The 19,590-nt window shown below is 37.6% G+C and overlaps 1 protein-coding gene across 1 annotated transcript in view; it reads left to right on the top strand.

Moving 5' to 3' along the window:
* The first annotated feature begins 368 nt into the window (after positions 1 to 368).
* DHH (desert hedgehog signaling molecule) overlaps positions 369 to 19,590 on the top strand; it is a 31,309-nt gene continuing 12,087 nt past the window's right edge. The window contains exon 1 of the mRNA XM_053455582.1: positions 369 to 1,178. Within this exon, the coding sequence (XP_053311557.1) occupies positions 879 to 1,178 (300 nt within the window). The 5' untranslated portion in view covers positions 369 to 878. The remainder of the gene's footprint in view (positions 1,179 to 19,590) is intronic.

Here is a 19,590-nt window from a genome sequence, read left to right as displayed (position 1 = left end):
TTTCTCCATAACACAATCTCACATAATTAATTTATTAATTTAGTTTGATGTTTTGCCATGGCATTTAAGTACATTCTGCATATAACATTTGCTACTTAAGCTAATACACCTGATTTTATAACTTTTACTACACAATGAATATTAAAACTGCTGGTTTTAATATATAGTTAAAGGTTTCCCTTGTCCCAAGTCCCAGGCAAAGCACGTTCACGACTGGCTGAGGCGCGCTCACAGCACTGGACAGAGGGAGTACGGGAGGGGCGTGCCCGTGGGTGGGGGCGCGGGTGCGCGCACAGTCCCTGTCCCTATATGAGGACAGACGATGGCCGGGGAGCGGCAGATAGCTGGTGCTGGGAGAAGAAGTGGGAGATGGTACACAGCTAGCAGGGGGCAAACTATCACTTGGGGGGACACAACATAGAGAGCGTCCGAGGGGGCGCTGTTCACCCAGGGTACTGGAGAAAGAATTGGTTGCTGCTGGATTTGACAGGTGTTTTTGGAGTTTCTTCAGGACAGTAAGCTGTGGGTGACACCCTGTTTAATGACACCCGGTGACTGTGATGTCTCTCTGCACCCCACAGACCTCTCACTGATCACTTTATTGCACAAACCACTGGAACTTCCACTTACCTGCACCTGCCCCATCCCGGGCAACCGCATGCGCTGTGCAGAGCCCTCTTTAACCCACTTCATAGCCCCTCTGACCTGTTATCCTCACTGCATGCCCACCGGTGCCTAGGACTGAGCAGCCAGCTGTACGGACTCCCTGCCCCTCCTGTGCCCTCTCACCTGGTGCAGGCACCGGCACCCAGGGATCGGGTTACCTGGAGCAGCTGCGCCCAGAGCGGGATGCCCGGCATACAGTGACTAGAGGGGAGATGCTAGCAGCCCGGGTTCTGATGCTGATTGCCTGCTGCTGGCTCCTTCTGGTCCCGGTTCGGTGCTGTGGTCCTGGACGGGGTCCGGTTGGCCGGCGCCGATACCTGCGCAAGCTGGTGCCTCTTCGGTATAAGCAGTTTGTGCCCAATGTGCCCGAGAAGACGCTCGGCGCCAGCGGCAAGAGCGAAGGCAAGATTCGCAGGGGGTCCGAGAAGTTCCGGGAGCTGGTCCCTAATTACAATCCGGACATCTTATTCAAGGATGAGGAGCGCACAGGAGCTGACCGTCTCATGAGCGAGGTGGGTGCTTACCTGTGAGGGCCCCAGCACTGCTCTCAGGGGCCCCCGGGATCCTATCAGTTACATGAACTCTGCCTATAACCATTGCTAGTTTATCAAATGTATATATTTACAGGTTAAATATTTATCTCGCAAAATGTAAATTATTTATTATTACTATCATTAGTAGTAGTATTATTTATTTTCTGGAGTAAACCAATTATTTTTTATTTGACTACAATAGTCTGGAGTTCACATATCAGAAACTATTTATGTTTAACACATACATTTACTATTAATTCGCATTGTGAGGTCACATACATTATATATATATATATATATATATATATATATATATATATATATATATAGATATATATATATATATATATATATATATATATAAATATATTAGCCTGCAAAGCTATAGCTTTTACCTTCCCTGTCAATAAGTTTTGTAAAAACAAAATAGCTATGAATATTCACAAAAACTTGAAACATTATGCCGTGCTATTCATTAATATTTTAACCCTTTGCTTTCTACATTTCTGTATAATCCTCATTCTTAACTGTAGTTATCAAATTGTCTCAAATCCTCAATAACTTTCAAGCTGCCCATTTTCATTAAATTCAGAAACTATTTAAAGGGACCCCACACATTTTATAAAAGAGAGACTTGTACCTTTTCAATTCGATGGTAATCAGTGCTTATTTACAATATAGTATGATTATTATTTCTCATAATTTGATATGTTTTTTAAAACATTTAAATGACCTTTTCATGAGACATATTGAGTTAACATTGGGCCATATTCATACATGGTGATCATGGGGTCAAAGAGCTAAATGCAGAGCATTCAGAAGGAATATTTCATTGATTTCCAAAGTGATTGTTCCAGATACGGAAGTTTTCCCTAAAACGGCTTTTTATATAAATATGACTTATTTCCACAGAATTATTTCCAAAAAATTCAGATCGCTTTTTTTTAATTCTTAATCTTTTCCGATTTATTTTGCTGTTGACTTGATCACACATACAACTGGTCATTATAAGCCTCTGCATATTCTGCAGGGGACTTTCCATAACTGTGCATTTCATGAGCTACAGAAGATGCTTTTCACCAGTTCATCTAAACTAATTCCCAGTGATACGTGACTTCCAGTTCCAGTGGAAGTGCTTTCTGGATTAGGGTGGATTGAGAGTTCTGCTTAGCATTCGAGAAATCTTCCAGAAACTAGTAACTTTAACTATTGATTTTCATGATAAATATGACTTTTGCTGCTTATAGGACTTCACATGGTCCCCTTGATGGATCAGTTTTGGAGACCACCATTAACCTTGTCACTGCATACGGTTGGGCATTGTTCAATGGTACTTAGTTGAAGTTATTATTATTATTATTATTATTTTATATAGAGCCATCATATACTACAGAGGTGTACAATGGGAAAACAGAACACAATAATGCACCTCTAGATTGTAAACTGGTTTTAACAGGGTCCTCCTCAACTTTGTAAGTCCAAATTGTTATATGGTGCTCCCATTGTTACCTCCTATTTGTCCTTGTTTAGCGCTGCCGAATATGATATCACCATAGAAATCAATAATTAATAAACAATTGGAAAAAGGTTTTAGAAACATTGATTGCATTGACATTTGTGTTTATTCAGGGCAATTGCCTACTTAGCAGGTAGTGTATTGATCTGTGATGCGGTCAAAGGGAGTGTGAGTGCGTGTTTGAGATGTTTCATTATTGAAATATTTTGTAGATTGTTATTATGTTGATTATTTAGTGTAAATAATACTATTGTAAGAATGGTTGTAATTTTTTGAAAACGTAGAAAAGCACATTTGATGCCCTTCAGCAATATCTATTTTCTAACCAAGCTTGTCAGTATTTAGCCAGACCACAACATATCATATTATTCCTTCAGTTCTTTGATCGAAATGCATAATGCACTCCCACAACTGAGAAATCATCATTTAATAATGAAAAAGACACATTGTTGGCATTAGTTTTTTTTAAAAAAAACATATATGAGGATTTTTTAATATAGGTATATTGGTGCAGTCATCCTACAATTATTGAGTTATTCAAAATGTATCGGTCTTATAGGTGGCCAAGAATACATTTGAGCCAGTTGAATCAATGAACTCTACTGTAGTTACATAAGAATTTAAATATATATCGTGCTACATTGCATCTTTACAACAAATGTATTTAAAACAAACAAAATACCAGTGTAAATATTATATTTGTAGAAACCATTAAAGTATCTCAATGTATTTCAGCTTTCTTCCTGTTTTCTGTTTCTGTAGCCTGGAACAATTTCATTCTGTTCTTCTGTCAATTGTGTGGAAGAAAATGTATTGTGCATACTTTCTATTGAGCTTCCCATGTAATAACCATCACATTTTAAGGATTATTTAGGAGTGCTATACAGAGGTCTGTTGGTTCTTAGTGCGGTCATTCCAGGCGGAATTCATCATATGTTTTACCAGGAAACTTACTTTATTGTTTATTTGTATTTTTAAATCGTGCGAAAGCATGGGAGAAATTGGTGTTTGGTTTTTGGTAGATACATTTGTGTAGAATAGACCACTTGCTTCATTAAAATCGAACACAGCACATTCCACATTTAAAATAGAAGGCATTCGGTCATGTTAACATATACATTTTATATATATATAGTAAAATGTATTATGTTAGTTTTATCATATCTCCAAAAGCAAAAGTTTTCATACTTATTTTAGCATTAAGCTGTTGAACAAGTAGGAATTAGCATTTAGGGTACACAGGGCCAACTACGCCCTCACTTAGTGGTATATTCTAACCTAGGCTGACCAGTCTAAGCCAACAAGTCCATGTGGTGGTGGTCCTCCAGTCTGTCTCTAACTAATGGGCTGGTTGGGAAGATTTAAGATCCTCATTAACGGTTCATTCGCATTGTCGAGATTTGTGCTTAGGTGAGACGCTCTCCATAATATGTCTTCCTTGCATATCATGAGGGCATGTGGAGTGAGAAAGAGGAGTCTCTGTTCACCATACCTCGGGGCCACTGGAGATACCACCCTGTGTCGGGCATAGGGCAGCACCCCATAAATGCTTCACTGTTGTCACAATGTAGTTGTGTGCATGTGGGGTTTCCAATGAATGTGGCACAAAATAAATCCACCTCTCTGAATGATGTCACACATACCACTTCTGTGGAATGATCATAGGCCCATATTAAGTGCATTTTCAAAATGCTTGTAATAGTTTGTGAGCCCTAGTGATCTGGACCTTCCAGACCTCCTATCTCTGTTTGTTTAACTATTATTTCATTATACAACATTGCTGAATCTGCCACTGCTATATAAATAAAAGATAATAATAGTTTCAGAATGCCCTGCCCTGAAACTACTTTTTTTATGCAAGTGGAGTTTGGTTAAACAAATTAACCAATTCCAATGGGTTCTGATGTTACGTATTCTCTTTTGATTATTTCTAAGGGTGTTATACAAGTAGAAGTATTAGTGTCTTTGTTTCTGGAATTGCCATTTTTTGGAGAAAATGAAAGTAAAGAAAGAGTTAAAAATCTACTAAAACCCTATCTCTAGAAGATTCAAGATGTTCATTTGCATTAACTCGATTACAATGCTGACCTGCCATTTCCCTTTGTATGTTAATATGGCCTTGAGACAAGCAAACAGTGCAGTCTTGTCCTCAGCCTCACCTGGACCTGCATCACTGGAACATACACACAGTAACTCATTTGAGTTTTACTCTCCCCCTGGCACTGTACAGCTATAATTATTTGTGTTATAGTAACAGAAACACCTTTCTATGCCCTTTTTTAGTTGGCTAACTCAGGACTCTGTTGGGAAGAGTAGGATGAAGTTGAGTTGCTGTTTGAATGGGAGGTGTGGGATAAAATGTAGGTGATTTCTCAAAAGTCTATGAAGAAATCAGTTGAAATTGATAATTTATGTTTGTCATTGTGAAAATGTCACTGTTCTATTCATTTAAGTGATTGACGTTCCATTGGGTAGCCATGATTTGTAACTGGAGTGCTAAGGGTGGCTTTACCAGTAGGTGGTTATATGCATTCAGGTGTCAACGACTCTTGGTACACAAAGTACTTTTTTAATCAGAAAGGGTGTGTGAGCACTTCAGATATGCTTTTAATGTTCACAGTTTTTTCCTATAATTGCTATAATTTCAAAAATGTCCCAATGTGTCCATGATGAGAAAGGAGGGTGGCATGACAATTTATTTGCCTTGAGTTGCTTAACATGGTTTGTTGCATAACATAGGCCTGTTTAACCTGCAAGATGTTTGTGGTTCTACATCAAAGGTTGTAGGAGAATCCATGCTCCTCTTCAGTTCTGACCCCAACTTGGTTGAACAATTGAGGTTTGGGAGGATGTTAGTGAAGCTGATTATTACATTATCGTCTTTCATATGGGGGGACGCCTTTCTTGATGGAATTAAGTCTAAACACATATGATCTTTGAACATTACACCTAGGACAATTTCATATAAAAGGTGCACTGTGTTCAGAGAGATTATAAATCTAACAATGATTCTACATTGAAAATCTTTTCATACTTTGATTTATTACTGGATACACGTATGTCTATCACACTCACATACAACAAAAGGCCCCATACCTTCAGCAAAGTATTTTAACACCCTCCCATGCAGACATACAAATGGGGTTCACATCTGCCCTTCTTTCACCCTCTCTATCGCTTTACCTCCAATCTCCTGGTTTAAATAGGATCAAGGTTTTTCGTGATCCTCTCGGGAATGTGTGAGTCACGTCACTAGAGAGCGGCGCTGGGTGGCGTGTGTAATCCCCCAGTGCCACCGTGACCAGGAAATCCGCTCAAGGTATGAGCCATCGGGGTTTTATGCTCCCCGTATAAGGCAGTAACCTGCACCCATGCAATAATACTTTTGTCCTGGCAGATGTTCCTAAGTAGCCTTAACAATAACTCGTCAACCGCAATTTAGAACCCAATTAAGTGCAATGTGTTCTAAAATCAACTGAAGTGTAATTTATTACATGTCTAAGTTACACCTCACAAACTATAACATAAAAAAAACAAGCAAAGAACTCTTTAAAGAAATAATTGGACACATAATCCCCGATTGCTAGTGTTACTTGCTCCTTTAGAATTTACAGGATTAAATACTTCCATAAACTTTTCAAGACAATAGGTTATTATACAGTATAATACAGAATATACTGTAAATACATTTCTATAAAAGCTTCAATAAAGAGTTGGTAGTGTATGCGCACTTGAGGGGCACGTGGAAGACAAAAAGTTTCAGAAACAAATGTTTTATAAACAGAGAGACATTTTATTGATTCAGTATAATGTATTAGAACCCACAATCGATGGTTCGCTGCTTCTAGACCTTGTAATTACAGTTGCTTGTATAGAAACAGCACGAAGGTCAATGGCACCAGAGATGAAACGTTTTGCTATAAAAAGATATCCGTCCAAAGGGTAAAAACTAAGCACTGCCTTTAAATTGATTAAAACAAATGTAGCGAGTGTAGCTCCGGAGGTACAGCTGAAAAACATTATATAATTTATCATTTTGAGTGACAGGACATCATGTTCCTTATCTTCACTTGCTCATTGCAGGCAAAACTGTTAGAACTGCAGTTTAGTCAACGATGAATGTTCCCGGAGAGTATGATAGCAGTGAAACAGCTGGATGAAGTATCTGTTACTTCCAAAAATGTGACATGTTTTGTGATGACTGCATGTCACTGATACGGCGGCACTCGTATGCCCACTTTGATCAGTTATAGGTTTTTGCAAATATCATGCTTTTTATACATGGAACCACCGAAGGTCATCGCCATCAAAACATGCTCACATTGGATGATTATTATTTATTGTTTTATATAGCGCCATCATATTTTACAGGGCTGTATAATGGGTTATAAGAAGTAATATATAAGCGTTTGACTTACAGAAACAAGATGTAAGAAGGGCCTTGCTCAATCGAGCTTACAATCTAGAGAATGAGCCAGTCGATTCCCTCGTGTTGTAACAGAAGCTGTAGCATGCTGAAATCAAACTGATTCATATTTAATTCAGTTTAATAAATCAACTGAACACTTGGTGCTTTGTTGGGGTTGTTCGATAATACCAATAACATCTTTTTCTCACTTAAAATATTCTATTATCTTAGTAGTGCTTTAGGAGACCCGAGCCTTTCTCACTACGAAGACCCTTATGGTAATCTTTATTATACTACTATACTTACTACTACTAGCATTCACTGTATGAATGCTAAACGTTGTTCAAGATGTAGGACAATATCTTTTTCGGTTTCTTTATTTTACGTTTTTTGTTGACTAGGTTGGTTGGATTTATTTGCATGAAATGTGCCTCAATAATACACCTGGTCACTCCTCTGTTCTGATGTGCTATTACCTGCAATAAATGACTCTTTGAACTTTTCCTTTATTCTGTATAAAGCTGATTCATTGGCTTAATGTTTAACATCTTGGACTTTATGAGTGTTGTACTAAAAAATCAAGAAAAACTACTTACAGACACAAGGGAGAGACTTCCAGGTTGTCCTGTGTGATTTCTGTGGAATAGATGAAGGCGTCTCACTCATTTTAGATCAGATGTTTATGTTAAACTAATGTAGCTGTGACTGCAACAATATAGGTAATAATGAACATGTGTGGCTTTATTGCACTATTTTCTTCCTATATATGCAAAAGTCATGAGAGTGTATACTGTTGTGAAAAGCCATTACACGCACTTTTTTGCAGATCTGCAAACAAAATACTCATTAGAGTTTTTGAACATATTGCTCATATATATTATTATTTATATTATAGCAGTCATCCTTATACAATCCATAGATGAATTTGATTAGTACTATGAACGTTGTCTCTATTTGTTCATGTCCCCCAATGTTCTATGTAGTGTTAAGAGAACAGAGATCGGTAAATAAAAATGCACTGCACCCCACATTTTAAATGACCAAAGAGTGCCCTATTTAGGGGTGTGGTTAGAGGCGTGGCTGGGGGCAGGACTTCACAAGACATTTTTCTTTATAAACGCTGTTTCTGTGTTTAGATTAACATTATTGTGACTTTTAAATCTGTAGAACAGTTCGATACAATCGTACTCAGCAAACATTCTGAGCTCCTACAAAACATAGTTGAATGAAAGAGGTGCAGAAGGATTTGAGTTCCAAAGAGTGACTGGTCCTTTTAAATTGATGGACATTAACCCCTTACTGACCAGTACTATTTTTTGTGGTTCTGCTATGTCTTCCTTGAACTGTTATTTATCTATTTCTTATTTAGTTTAGTCAAAACAAGTAAAACATAATTTTCTGAATACAATTTTAAATTTTTGGGGGAAAATGCCAAAAATATATTTGGTTACATCTGCTAACCACTCTATATTCCTATATAATTCTCATTTATTTTAAACTTTCGATTTTTGTTTTAGGTTTTTATTTTTTTAATCCTACCTAACCCTATCTAAATAATTCCCCACTAACTAACCCGCCCCACACACACTATGTATAGCACTTAGTGTCTGCAGATTACAATATTTATGTTTTTCTCATTGGATAGACCTGGAAGCTTCATCGTATGACATCTTGTCAACAGAAACTATGTTTTTAATCTTCCTATAGTTTTCCTGTGGTCCCGACTTACATTCTTCTCAGCTCGCTGGAATGGCAGTTATTTCAAGGATTCTGAAGTGTTATTTATTTTTTTCTTTTTATGGGTGATAAACTTTTGCTGACCCTGCAGCACTCCTTGAACTCACAAAGCATCTCCCCCTTCAGAAAACACAAATCCCCCCCTTCCCTTGTTCTAGGAACACACCTTGATCTGTCTACCTCCTCTTACCTGTGTGATCTGCAGGCTCCTTGGTGGCTGCCACATTGTATTGGCTGGAGGGACTTTTGCAGTTGGTTTATACAGAGTACTACTTCCAAATACTTCCCACTATGTGTGGGTGTGAGTGTCCAGAATTATGCACTTAAACGAATATTATATTAGATGTTATAATGGCAAAAATGTAGATACATTTAAAAAAGTGAAAAATAAATATTTTAATTAATTTGACCATTATGGAGCACTTTCTTATGAAGCTTGTCTGCACTACCCCCGAATCTTTAAGTATAGAAGACAATAGATTACATTTTTCTAACAAAGTTTACAAACTAATTTGACATACCGGTATTTGGAGCTGTCTGATTTTAAAGTAGTGATTGAAAAGCCTTTTATCCATTTCCTTTTTCTTTCCAAGCCTTGTTATTTTATATAAAAAGTTATTTGCACCTTTAACCCAACGAACACACTTTGTAATTTGTTACTAAACAGATATTATGAATTATGTCAGCAGCTGAAATGCTTGACATAAATTATTCACGAAAGGAATTCTTTCAGCATACATACAGCAATCCTAAAAGATTAATAATTAGAAGGTTGCCAGGCTAGTTGGACCAATTGGTCATTTATTTTTCTATAGTATGTACTATGCTAACAGGACTAGCGTTTCATAAAAATATCCACTGATCTATTGCTAGGGTTGTTGGAATCATAATGTATAGGTGAAAATTGACAAACATTAAAGTGCACCCATGTCATCTTGGAGGCGCAGATGCTGTCCAGAAATTGTAGAATTTAGTAAGCATATTAAGTATATTATGATTAACATCTGTGTCTAATGTTGGAAGCGAGATAAGCTAAAATATATTCACTGTTTTATTCAGTGTGCCCATCTGAACGATTAATAGCCTCTGTCCAGGACAGCATTGTTAAGTAATTTATTGTAAATATTACCAACTCACTCCTTAATATAATATTGACTGTGTTAATCTTCCAATAAAGCAAATCTGAGATGAGGAATGTCTCTTCTCCCACTCAAATTCCCCAGTTCTGATGTGTCCTGGCATATTTGAGGACACTGTTTTGAGGTTTTATATATTAACTCAATCAAAATAACCTAGGTCATCTTTAATGCAGGGCAAAAGGGGCAACTGCCCTGGGCCAATGTTTACCTTTAGGGTAGATGGCAGTTGTCCCTTAGGTCCCCACTACAGCAATAGCTAATTTGGAGGTGAGGTCTGTGTTGGCTCTGGTGGCATGCTTATCACCTTCATGATAATGATCTCATAGTCTGTAAACGGAGGGCTAGTGTTGCACAAATGTCCACATCCCACTCACTCAGCCTTGGTGGGACTGGTGGGCCCGGTGGGCCCATGGGATGGAAGCTTATGTATAAAGACAGCTCAGAAAAAAATTACCAAATGGTGAAAGATGTTAACGACAAACATTACATAATAGGTGAAAAATTGGTTCACATGCTCCAGTTTGACAAAACTGTATGCAGCAGCTGGACAGGGTCACAACGTAGAAAGTATGCCACAAGCACTAGATAGTCGCTGGTGAAACATAAGGCTTGATGGTGGCTTGTGGCAACATTTTCAGTGAATTCAGTATACATACTAGATTATAATAAGATAGGTCTGATGGCTTCCTTTGGAGTCTATTAATTAACATATACAAAATAGTCTGAATTATTTGTATGTATAGTAGATATGTATTTTTGCATGAAAAAAAAAGAAGATTGAGTGAGTGCTAGAAATGAGGCCATACAACAAACAATACTGACTGGCAGCCTCAATTCATAGAGATGCTTAACATAAGATTTTTATGAGTCAATCTAGGGGTTACTTGTTCTACAAAGTGTATATTTGCATAGTGAGTTTCAAGGGCACTAGACCACTGATGCAAGTAGGCTGCATTTCTTACCCCACTAGTGTGTTGGAGACATTTTGTTCAGATCTTCTAAAGTTAAACTGGGCTATTCAACCATATTTTTATATTCAATGCAAAGCATTTTCGGCTAAAAAGGGTTGTTAACGCAGGTCTCCTCTGTAATCCGGGATGAGATAAATACATGCCTGCATTGCTTAAGCGGTATCCTTCAAATGTCCTGTGGGAGAAATTGTAGCTGTTCATTTTTAATGGAAGCAGGAGCATTTTCTAATAAACACAAATGCTAACCACATTTTTTGTTTAATATGCAAAAAAAGAGAAATTGGACACAATTCCCAGAATGCAAGTGTGTATGTGATGTGTCACAGTGGTCATAGGAGCGCTCGTGGTTGTGACACCTAAGCTGGGAGAGTGGCTCCAACAGATTCAAGGAACGACATCAGAACACTCTGCCAAGAAGAAGAAGTGCAGTGCTAGGAACAGCTGAGATACTGTGCAGAACCCTCAAACTCCCAGGCCTCTGGTAGAGGACCCGGGGTTGAGGAAGACACATACCACCCATAGGGGTGGGAATGGTATATATATATATACACGTATATTATGTATACCATGAGAGCAATCATCTTATTCATTGTCATTTACTATTGCACGCAGAGTGTATAAGGGTAAGTATGATCCCTTACTTCTAAACTAAATATACCCAGAATAATGGTACCGGTTAGTAATATTTACTTTGTTATGCTACATTTTTTATTATTCTCATTTGTTGAAATTGCCCTATGCTGGTGTATGGTGTATTAAATCCTCTTTAGGAATTACTCATGTTTCAATGTTAAATCAGGGTTCTCTGTATTGCTTCTAGTTATGGGTTAATACCTTGTGATATTGACATGTGATTAAATGCAAGCTTGACCTTTGATCAGGGTTGTGGTTGGGTAGGTTCTTTTATCCAGCACCTTGGCTACTTAAACAGGTAAGGAAGGAGGTGCTGACAGTAAATAAACAGAGAAATGAGGAAGGGGTTTGCCAGATAAGAACATTACTCATTGATTTTCAAAGCAGAAGGCCTTCTTAAGAAAATAATTAAATGAGAATTACAGTTGTGATAAACAGTTGTGTTGTGATAAATATGCATAACTGAAATCTTTCATCATAAACATTAAACAGATTGCTTATTTATATAACAAAGAGAATTAAAGTGGCATTAAACTTTACCCTTTATAAAATAATTAAGACCTTAATTACATAAAAAGGATTTACATAAAAAATGGTATCACTTGCCATTCTGGCGATCACGTCTTTCTGCCCTTTTTTCTCTCTCTCCCACAGTATAGGCACCAGCAGCGTCCATAAGCACTGTCCAATCCCACTAACTAAACGTATCAAACTTTATTTTATTAATTGTTTTTATTTTATTAAATAAGTTAACAATATGAGTAAGTAGCCAGATAATAGCAGACATTTCAAATTTTACCTAAAATAAAAAAAAAAATAGAAAAACAGCATTGTGCTCCACTTCCCATGTGCTAATGGCGGATAATGCAGAGTCTCACCGATTCAGGATCAGCTCTGTCAGGGAAAGTAGAATATAGAGAATCCTCTATATTCCCACCTTTTTGTGTCTTAAATTTTATCATAGCCATGGTCTCTTCTTTTTGATTTTAGGAAGGGCTATCATTTTCTGGCACAGAAAACCACTCATACACATAGATAATACCAAATGCTACTTTCCCAATGGTAACATTGATCCTTCATTTTTTACTCCCTTCTTTATGTTCTACAAAGTACTCATCCTCTTAATACATTTATTTAATAAAAGTTATGTTTTAAGTGAACATTGTTATTCCAATCTCATGACAATTTATATATGTAGTGGTCCCAAAGCATGTATGGACTGGAGCATGTGTGCAGCTATGTGAATGGAAGCATCACTAGGTTACTTCATTTGGAAACATAGAATAATATATAGTAGGAGGGACTTGTAATTTTGGCACTGAACAATTCTCATTTTGGAGTGAACTGGTACTATTGAAACAAAATGAGATCCTATATTCAAAAATTCCAAAATGCAACAAATAAGCCTGGTATTTTGCTGTAACACTCAATGACATGACATTACTACGCTAAAGGTGAACTTGCCACAATCCACAATCCTGAATTTTACTATTCAGCACAGGAATTACTATTTAATAGTATTTCCAAATTAAAAAAAACAAATGTATTAGAATTCCACATAAATTCATTTTTTTTATTGAATTCCGTGGTGCTTTGCTTTCATGCGAATAATCTTTGGTGTAAATCCTCCTCTGGTACTACGCTCTATAGAGTAATGTGCAGCCCCTTCCTTCCTGCAGTGGGGCCGGTTCTTCTTGGTCTCCCCCACAAAGAGGGGAACCATTGAAGTGTTCAAAGAAAGATGGCATCCAATAGACAAGCCTACCACCACCCAAAAATCCTCAGGGACCCAGCTTCACTGGCATTGTTTTTTTCTCACAAAAATCTGCATGGCATTCATCTATGTATACTGTAAAAACTAAATGTTTTGGAAATAAATAAATCAAAATGAGCTAAAAAATATATACAATGATTGGTACATGTGTAAAAAAATAATAAGTCCAATACATGGGGGGAAGAGTTTAAAATAAAAAGAGTGCCTTTACAATACTCCATCCCTCAGGCTGGCGTTAGTAAACATGTCTGTCCCTGAGGCCGGGACAGGTGAAAAGAGACGTACATTAAAGTGTCTAGGGTTTTTTACTGGCAACACACCTAAGAGAAATAACAGACGTACCCTTCACCATATCAAAACCATAAACAAGCAACTTGGGATTCAATCTACCTTGACCTGAACTGAAGGCCAGAACCCCCCCCCCAAAAAAAAAACCCAAATCAATTAAAGGGATTAAAAAACAAAATATCTAAGTATACTTAATAAGTTAAGTTAGATATAGTAAACGCTGTGAAGGAGACACCCCCCTTTAAAACCCCGAACAGTTTTAATTATAAATTTCCTAGTGCGTCCATTCAGAGAGGCCTCGGTAAGCACGATAGCCTTGGGCAAAAGGGACAAAATGTATTTTTAACAACAAAAAGAAACAATTTTAAGAATTACAAGCATGACACAATACACTAATTGTAATAAGACGTGCTTAAAATGTTCCCAGGATCATTGCATAATCAGCATCTTTGGAACAAGCAAGTTTATATTCTTCCTCTTTTTTGAAATGACTAATAATTTGAAAAATTGTTGCAAAATAAAAAGGATAAAAAATACTACATTTAAAAAACAGGTGCAGCCATGCGCCCCTCGCATACACATGCTCACCCCCAACAAAACTTATTTTATGTGACAGAGAGAAAAACTATACTTGTTTGTAACTGTTTAAACTTGTTTTAGTAATGGCTTAGAACCCTATGTACTGTGAAACCTATCCTTATGAAAGGTTTCAGTTATTCATGAGAACTTATGATAGACATCAGTTATTCTAGGAAAGAAGAAATAAAATAGCATCGAGTGATACCTTTTAGTGGGCCAGCAAATTCATAGAATGGGTGTAGAGTCACATGAAGTCTCAAGACCTCACAGTTGCCATTTACAGATTACCAGTAAGGACCACTAAGGATACAGTGCGGATTCCAAATCATTATACAATGAACATCTAATGAATATTAAAAGTAGACACAAAATACCTTTTTTTTATGGAAAAAAAACCTTTTCTGTCAGTAGGTTCAGGGACTATCTGTTATTTAATATGAGCAAAAGTTGGCTTTTCTATATAACATGAAGAAACTGCTTTACAGTACGTATCTGCTGCAATAAAGAAGGTACAGGCCGTACAAATGTTTGATGGTAGTTTAGGAGAATAGAAGGTTAAATATGTCACAAATGGAACTGTCTTCAAGCCCAACTATTTAAACATGTGCTGCAGCCTTCTGAGAGTAGTGATTTTGATTTTACGTCATAGAAGTTTTTAGCCCTGACTTATCTTCTGTTTTCAGGCAATACACACTATATTTACAAATACGCTATCTCTATGTACATTGTATTGTTTGCTTATTGCAGTGATTCAGTGGCCACACTCACGTGATGGATCAACCAAAGTGTACATATAACTACGTCTGGTGATTGATTGTCTGCCTAGTCACCTAAGCTGCTGCCATGGACCCATAACCTGGAGCCATGTTCTGCTTTCTGAATCTGGTCCCAATATCATGAATGAATTAATGGGTGTTAGAATGAGTGGCATCCTGCCTTTTGTCCAGTTGCCTTTAATGCTTATACAGTGTTATTAAAATCTTTTGGTCCCGAGTATCATCTTATAGGCTCTGAATGTCATGTACAGTCACCCAGAGCGATATGAAACTGTTGAGTACCTCTTTAGAGTACTCTGTGTAATTCTGCTGGCATTCACAGCACAATAAGAAAATACCGAAACCAAAGAATGAGTAGTCTGCTACTTCATGCATTTCTCTCTCACATTCAGCTGAAAGGTGCTCAGGTGAGTTGTTATGTGCGTCTGTCAGATAACTATACTGTAGAGTGGTCTGGGTTTAGTAATTTCGTGACTGACATGTGCAAAGATGATGTACCGTGATGGTCTATTTTCGCCATCTCACGCAGTGGTTTTGCGTTGATACAGGCTGTAACCTCCTAGGAGCATTGAATATCTATTTGGTAGGGATTATTTTTCTGTTTTTGTACATACACAACTGTATAAAAAAAAAAACAAAAAAAAACTATTCTAGTGCAAAGTTTGAAAAGGTGCCTGTTCACCATTTGACCGTTTTGTTGGTAAATATAACCATTTTCAAACCCCAGAATCACTTTTTATATCGTTGACTTAAAAGTCAAATGTGGGCGTTCTTTGTGGTGAAGTGTCCTTGAAAAGCTTCTGTGGAACCTCGAGCTGGGAATGTAAACTTTATATTCAAGCTACCGACTTTATACTGTACAGTCTGTACTGCTAGAGAAGTGTTTCCTGAGTCAGTGCTATGTGTACTATACAGCCTGACCTGTGCAGGAACCGGTCATAGAATGATGCTGCGTTTCTACAGGGTGAGGAAGTTCAGGTTGGCAAGGGAGAGGTATCCACAAGGGATCATTTGTGCCTGGTGAAGAAGGAGGGGAGAAGAGAAGGACGCACTCGGGGCACAGCAATTTTCTCTCCAGTCCCACGTTGCCCTTTTCCCTGTTTGCCCCGCTTCCTGAGAGCAGTGACGTCTCTGAAAAGCTCCTTTGTGGGCAGGATGGGGATCTTGCTGGTATGTTGCTTCTGAACTCTGCGCTGGCAAATTCTCACCCTGTTAAGTCATTTGCAGAATGGAAAATGACTATTGTTTGAGCTTGGCAATGAGTCCAAAGACCATTACACTTTGAGACCTTTTTCTACTTCAAGTTAAGGGTTTAACTGCCTTTATTAACGTATAGATTAGAACTTTATTCTAGTGTTGTTTTTTCACCTCTCCATCTGTATCTTTTTCCTTAGTGTTTCTCCTCCCTTTTCCTTGGCACGTCTAAGGCCCCCTCCCCTTTTCAGCTCTTAGTATGGGTGTTAGCTATAGGGAGCATAGGGTCAACGTCCTCATCTCTGCACGTTCTGGCTGTGGGAGGGAGGGTGGGGAGAGGATGTGTGAAACGTAGCTTGGAACCCAGAGGACAAAACCTGCGGGTAGCTCACAAAGTCACAAATAACAAAGACCATTGTTGTGCTTTGGAATGACTGGGAAAAATCAACATCAATCAACGTTCTGCCTTTCCCTCTCATTGGAAGCGGGATTCATGGCATATATATGGAGGGGGCCGAATAGGAGGGGCTGATGCCACTTTACATTACAGTAGTAAAACATAACAGGGTTTATTCAGATGACTGCAGCTGGGTTGCACACAGAAACCCACTCAAACATGCAACAGCTATACAGAATTTATAGACAATCGCCACATTTGGCATAAACAGAGGTCCAGAGAGAGAGAGTCTGTCTCAGTGGAGGGAAAGATTAAACATTGCTGGGTCTATTATGTGTGTTTCAACATATACATAATAGTAACTCTGCTATGGTTTTATTTGATGATTTGTGTTGGGAAGACAACCATTTTATCAGCAAAACTCTAAAGTTTGGTTTCTGTTAATTCAGCAGAATGTAAACTATAGGTTTGTGCAGCCTACACGAGTACAATTCCAGTTGCAATCCAACCAGTGGAGTCATGGTCTTACCACAGCTGGGTGTCCTCAAGAGGCTTGACCATGATCTAGGTAGATATTGTAGGGTTAGCTGGCCAGGTACTGGAGGGTACAAAGCTTATGCTCCCTGAACAGGAATGTGTAGGCTTTTTCCTGTGGGTTTGCAACTTGTAAAAATCACAAAAGAGCACATATCTGTACTGTAAAAATACACAGGGGAATGGCATTGAAGGAAAAGGCTATTGGAGTTTGAGAAAGGGAGGTTTGTTTTCTCCTTTACTGTCACCTATCGAGTGTCTGTCCGGTATGAATCCATGTGCGGTGCTGCCAAATATTGCCAGAGTAAGCTTTAATGCCATATTGTCAAAGGAGATCCGATACTTTACTTCTTTGGCAGGAAAGATCCATGATAAATTCCCTTCAAAAACAAACTTTTCAGTTTTTTCAAGTAACTGGGTTGAAAAACTGACACTTTTTATGTAGGTGAAATTTGCTTCTGTCTAATGATAAGAACACTGAACATGCTATAACAATAATTTATTAATGATCTCCAACTTTTCAGATTTCCTTGTAATTATACACACCAATAATAGTGCGGTGCTGGGTTTAACATTAGTCTTTTTCAGTCTATGGGCTTTCATAGCTTTGGAAGGTTTTTACCCGTTTCACAATTATTCACTTAATTCAGAGAGTGTTATTAGTGATGTCATTTTGTAGTCTGCATAAATGTTACCACTGTGTTCATACTAATTTGTTGTTTGTGGAACCTTTAAAGTAAGAATTCTACCAACAGTCATTAGTCAATGCACTTTAATGCTCACCAGAATATCATCCTCCGTCCCACAATGCCTAGATTTGGAGCTCTCACACTTTCTGTCTCCTTGTTTCTTTTATCTCCCATAGATTATTGCCCTGTAAATTAAATTATTGCCCTTGGTAAGTTAACCAAGCCTTCATCGCCCAAGGTGAATGCTTCCTTCTACCATTGCGGACATCAAATGGGAAAATTAAATTCTACCCTCAGCTAATGTGTTCATTATGATGATCCCTGCATCCAGCATACATGTTTGAGTACAACACTTTGTTCAAGCTCCCCGTTTCATTCATTAATTAATTACTTCTCCTTCATTAATTACATCTCCTTCTTTTTCCACCCCAGACTGGTTTCCAACATCCTGTCATACTCTTCTAATATACAACTGCAACTTTAGCTCCCCATTTCCTCTCACTTGTGTAATATACACCAATACATCAATACATACTTTTCAACTCGCTTTGAACATCAACTCATTGGTTTTGGCTAAATTGTCTGTAAAAGTTTTAATGGATGTCATTGACTTTTGAAGTAATCTTTAAAGTGAATTTCTATTGTTTGATGCTATTTTGGTAAGAAAAAAAAAAGTACAGCTGCAGAAAGGAAAGAGCCAACAGGAAGACCTACTGATGCCCTGCACGCTTCTTATTGAAATGTGGTGACAACAGGAAAAAAGTTCTGAGTGTGCACCACTGTTTGAACCAAGCCAGACGTTGTCAGGAAAAGGGTGATCGCATCAGCCATTTTTAATTTGACACATATACATTTTACATGGTGCTAATCACTCTATGACATATCCTGCATACTGTTACTAACATGTCAAATTATTAGTATTGTTTTATATAGCGCCATCATATTCCGCAGCGCTGTACAATGGATAAACAGGACATGTTTATGGCATAACAATTAGGCTTACAGAAACAATAGACGAGTGGGTCCCTGCTCAAACGAGCTGACAATCTAGAGATGTCTCTTTGTTGTGGGGAAAAAATGGTGGTATCTCTAGTTCTGAAGCCAACACCATCGCCAGCAAATTCATTTACTTCACTTGTTGATGAGTTAGTGTCAAACTGGCAAAAACACAACAGACAATTAAACTGATAAAAACCCAGTCACATGAATCAATTTAAAAATCAATTTAAAATATTTAATCACCAGGAATTGCTTTATAAATGAAGTATCTCTCATAATTAGAAACTGAAATGTTATTGGCAGGCACAGGATGTTTTGCTTACTAGGGAGCTAACATGCATATTCCCAAATCAAATAGATTTTTACATGTTTGAACACAAAGAAGAAGTAGAACTGTAGAATTCAGTATGAGATCGTGTGGCACAAAATTCGGGTAGGTAGATAGATAGACAGACATAATTTACATGACATAACACATTTTCATGCGATGTTTTAAGCCTTTTAGTAATAAAATAATGAAACAAAAGTAAGGTCCATTTTTTTAAAATTGTTAAAATGGTCTAGTAATGCCATGTGTTGTGATACCTGTGTATTATTATTTTTAATATTAATAATGTTAATTATTCATTATTGTTATTAATTTTTAAGGCATTCTCATGTTCCAAAGCTATATAGTGGGTAGCATAATGATAACATGAATTTGTTGTTAAATTACACACAAATATATATTTTATACACAAGTAATTTATTAAGGTTT

The sequence above is a fragment of the Spea bombifrons genome, chromosome 2 (assembly GCF_027358695.1).
Source record: "Spea bombifrons isolate aSpeBom1 chromosome 2, aSpeBom1.2.pri, whole genome shotgun sequence".
NCBI classification, from domain to species: domain Eukaryota; kingdom Metazoa; phylum Chordata; class Amphibia; order Anura; family Pelobatidae; genus Spea; species Spea bombifrons.
The sequence above is the reverse complement of the archived record's forward strand: the minus strand, read 5'-3'. Positions and strand labels throughout refer to the sequence as shown.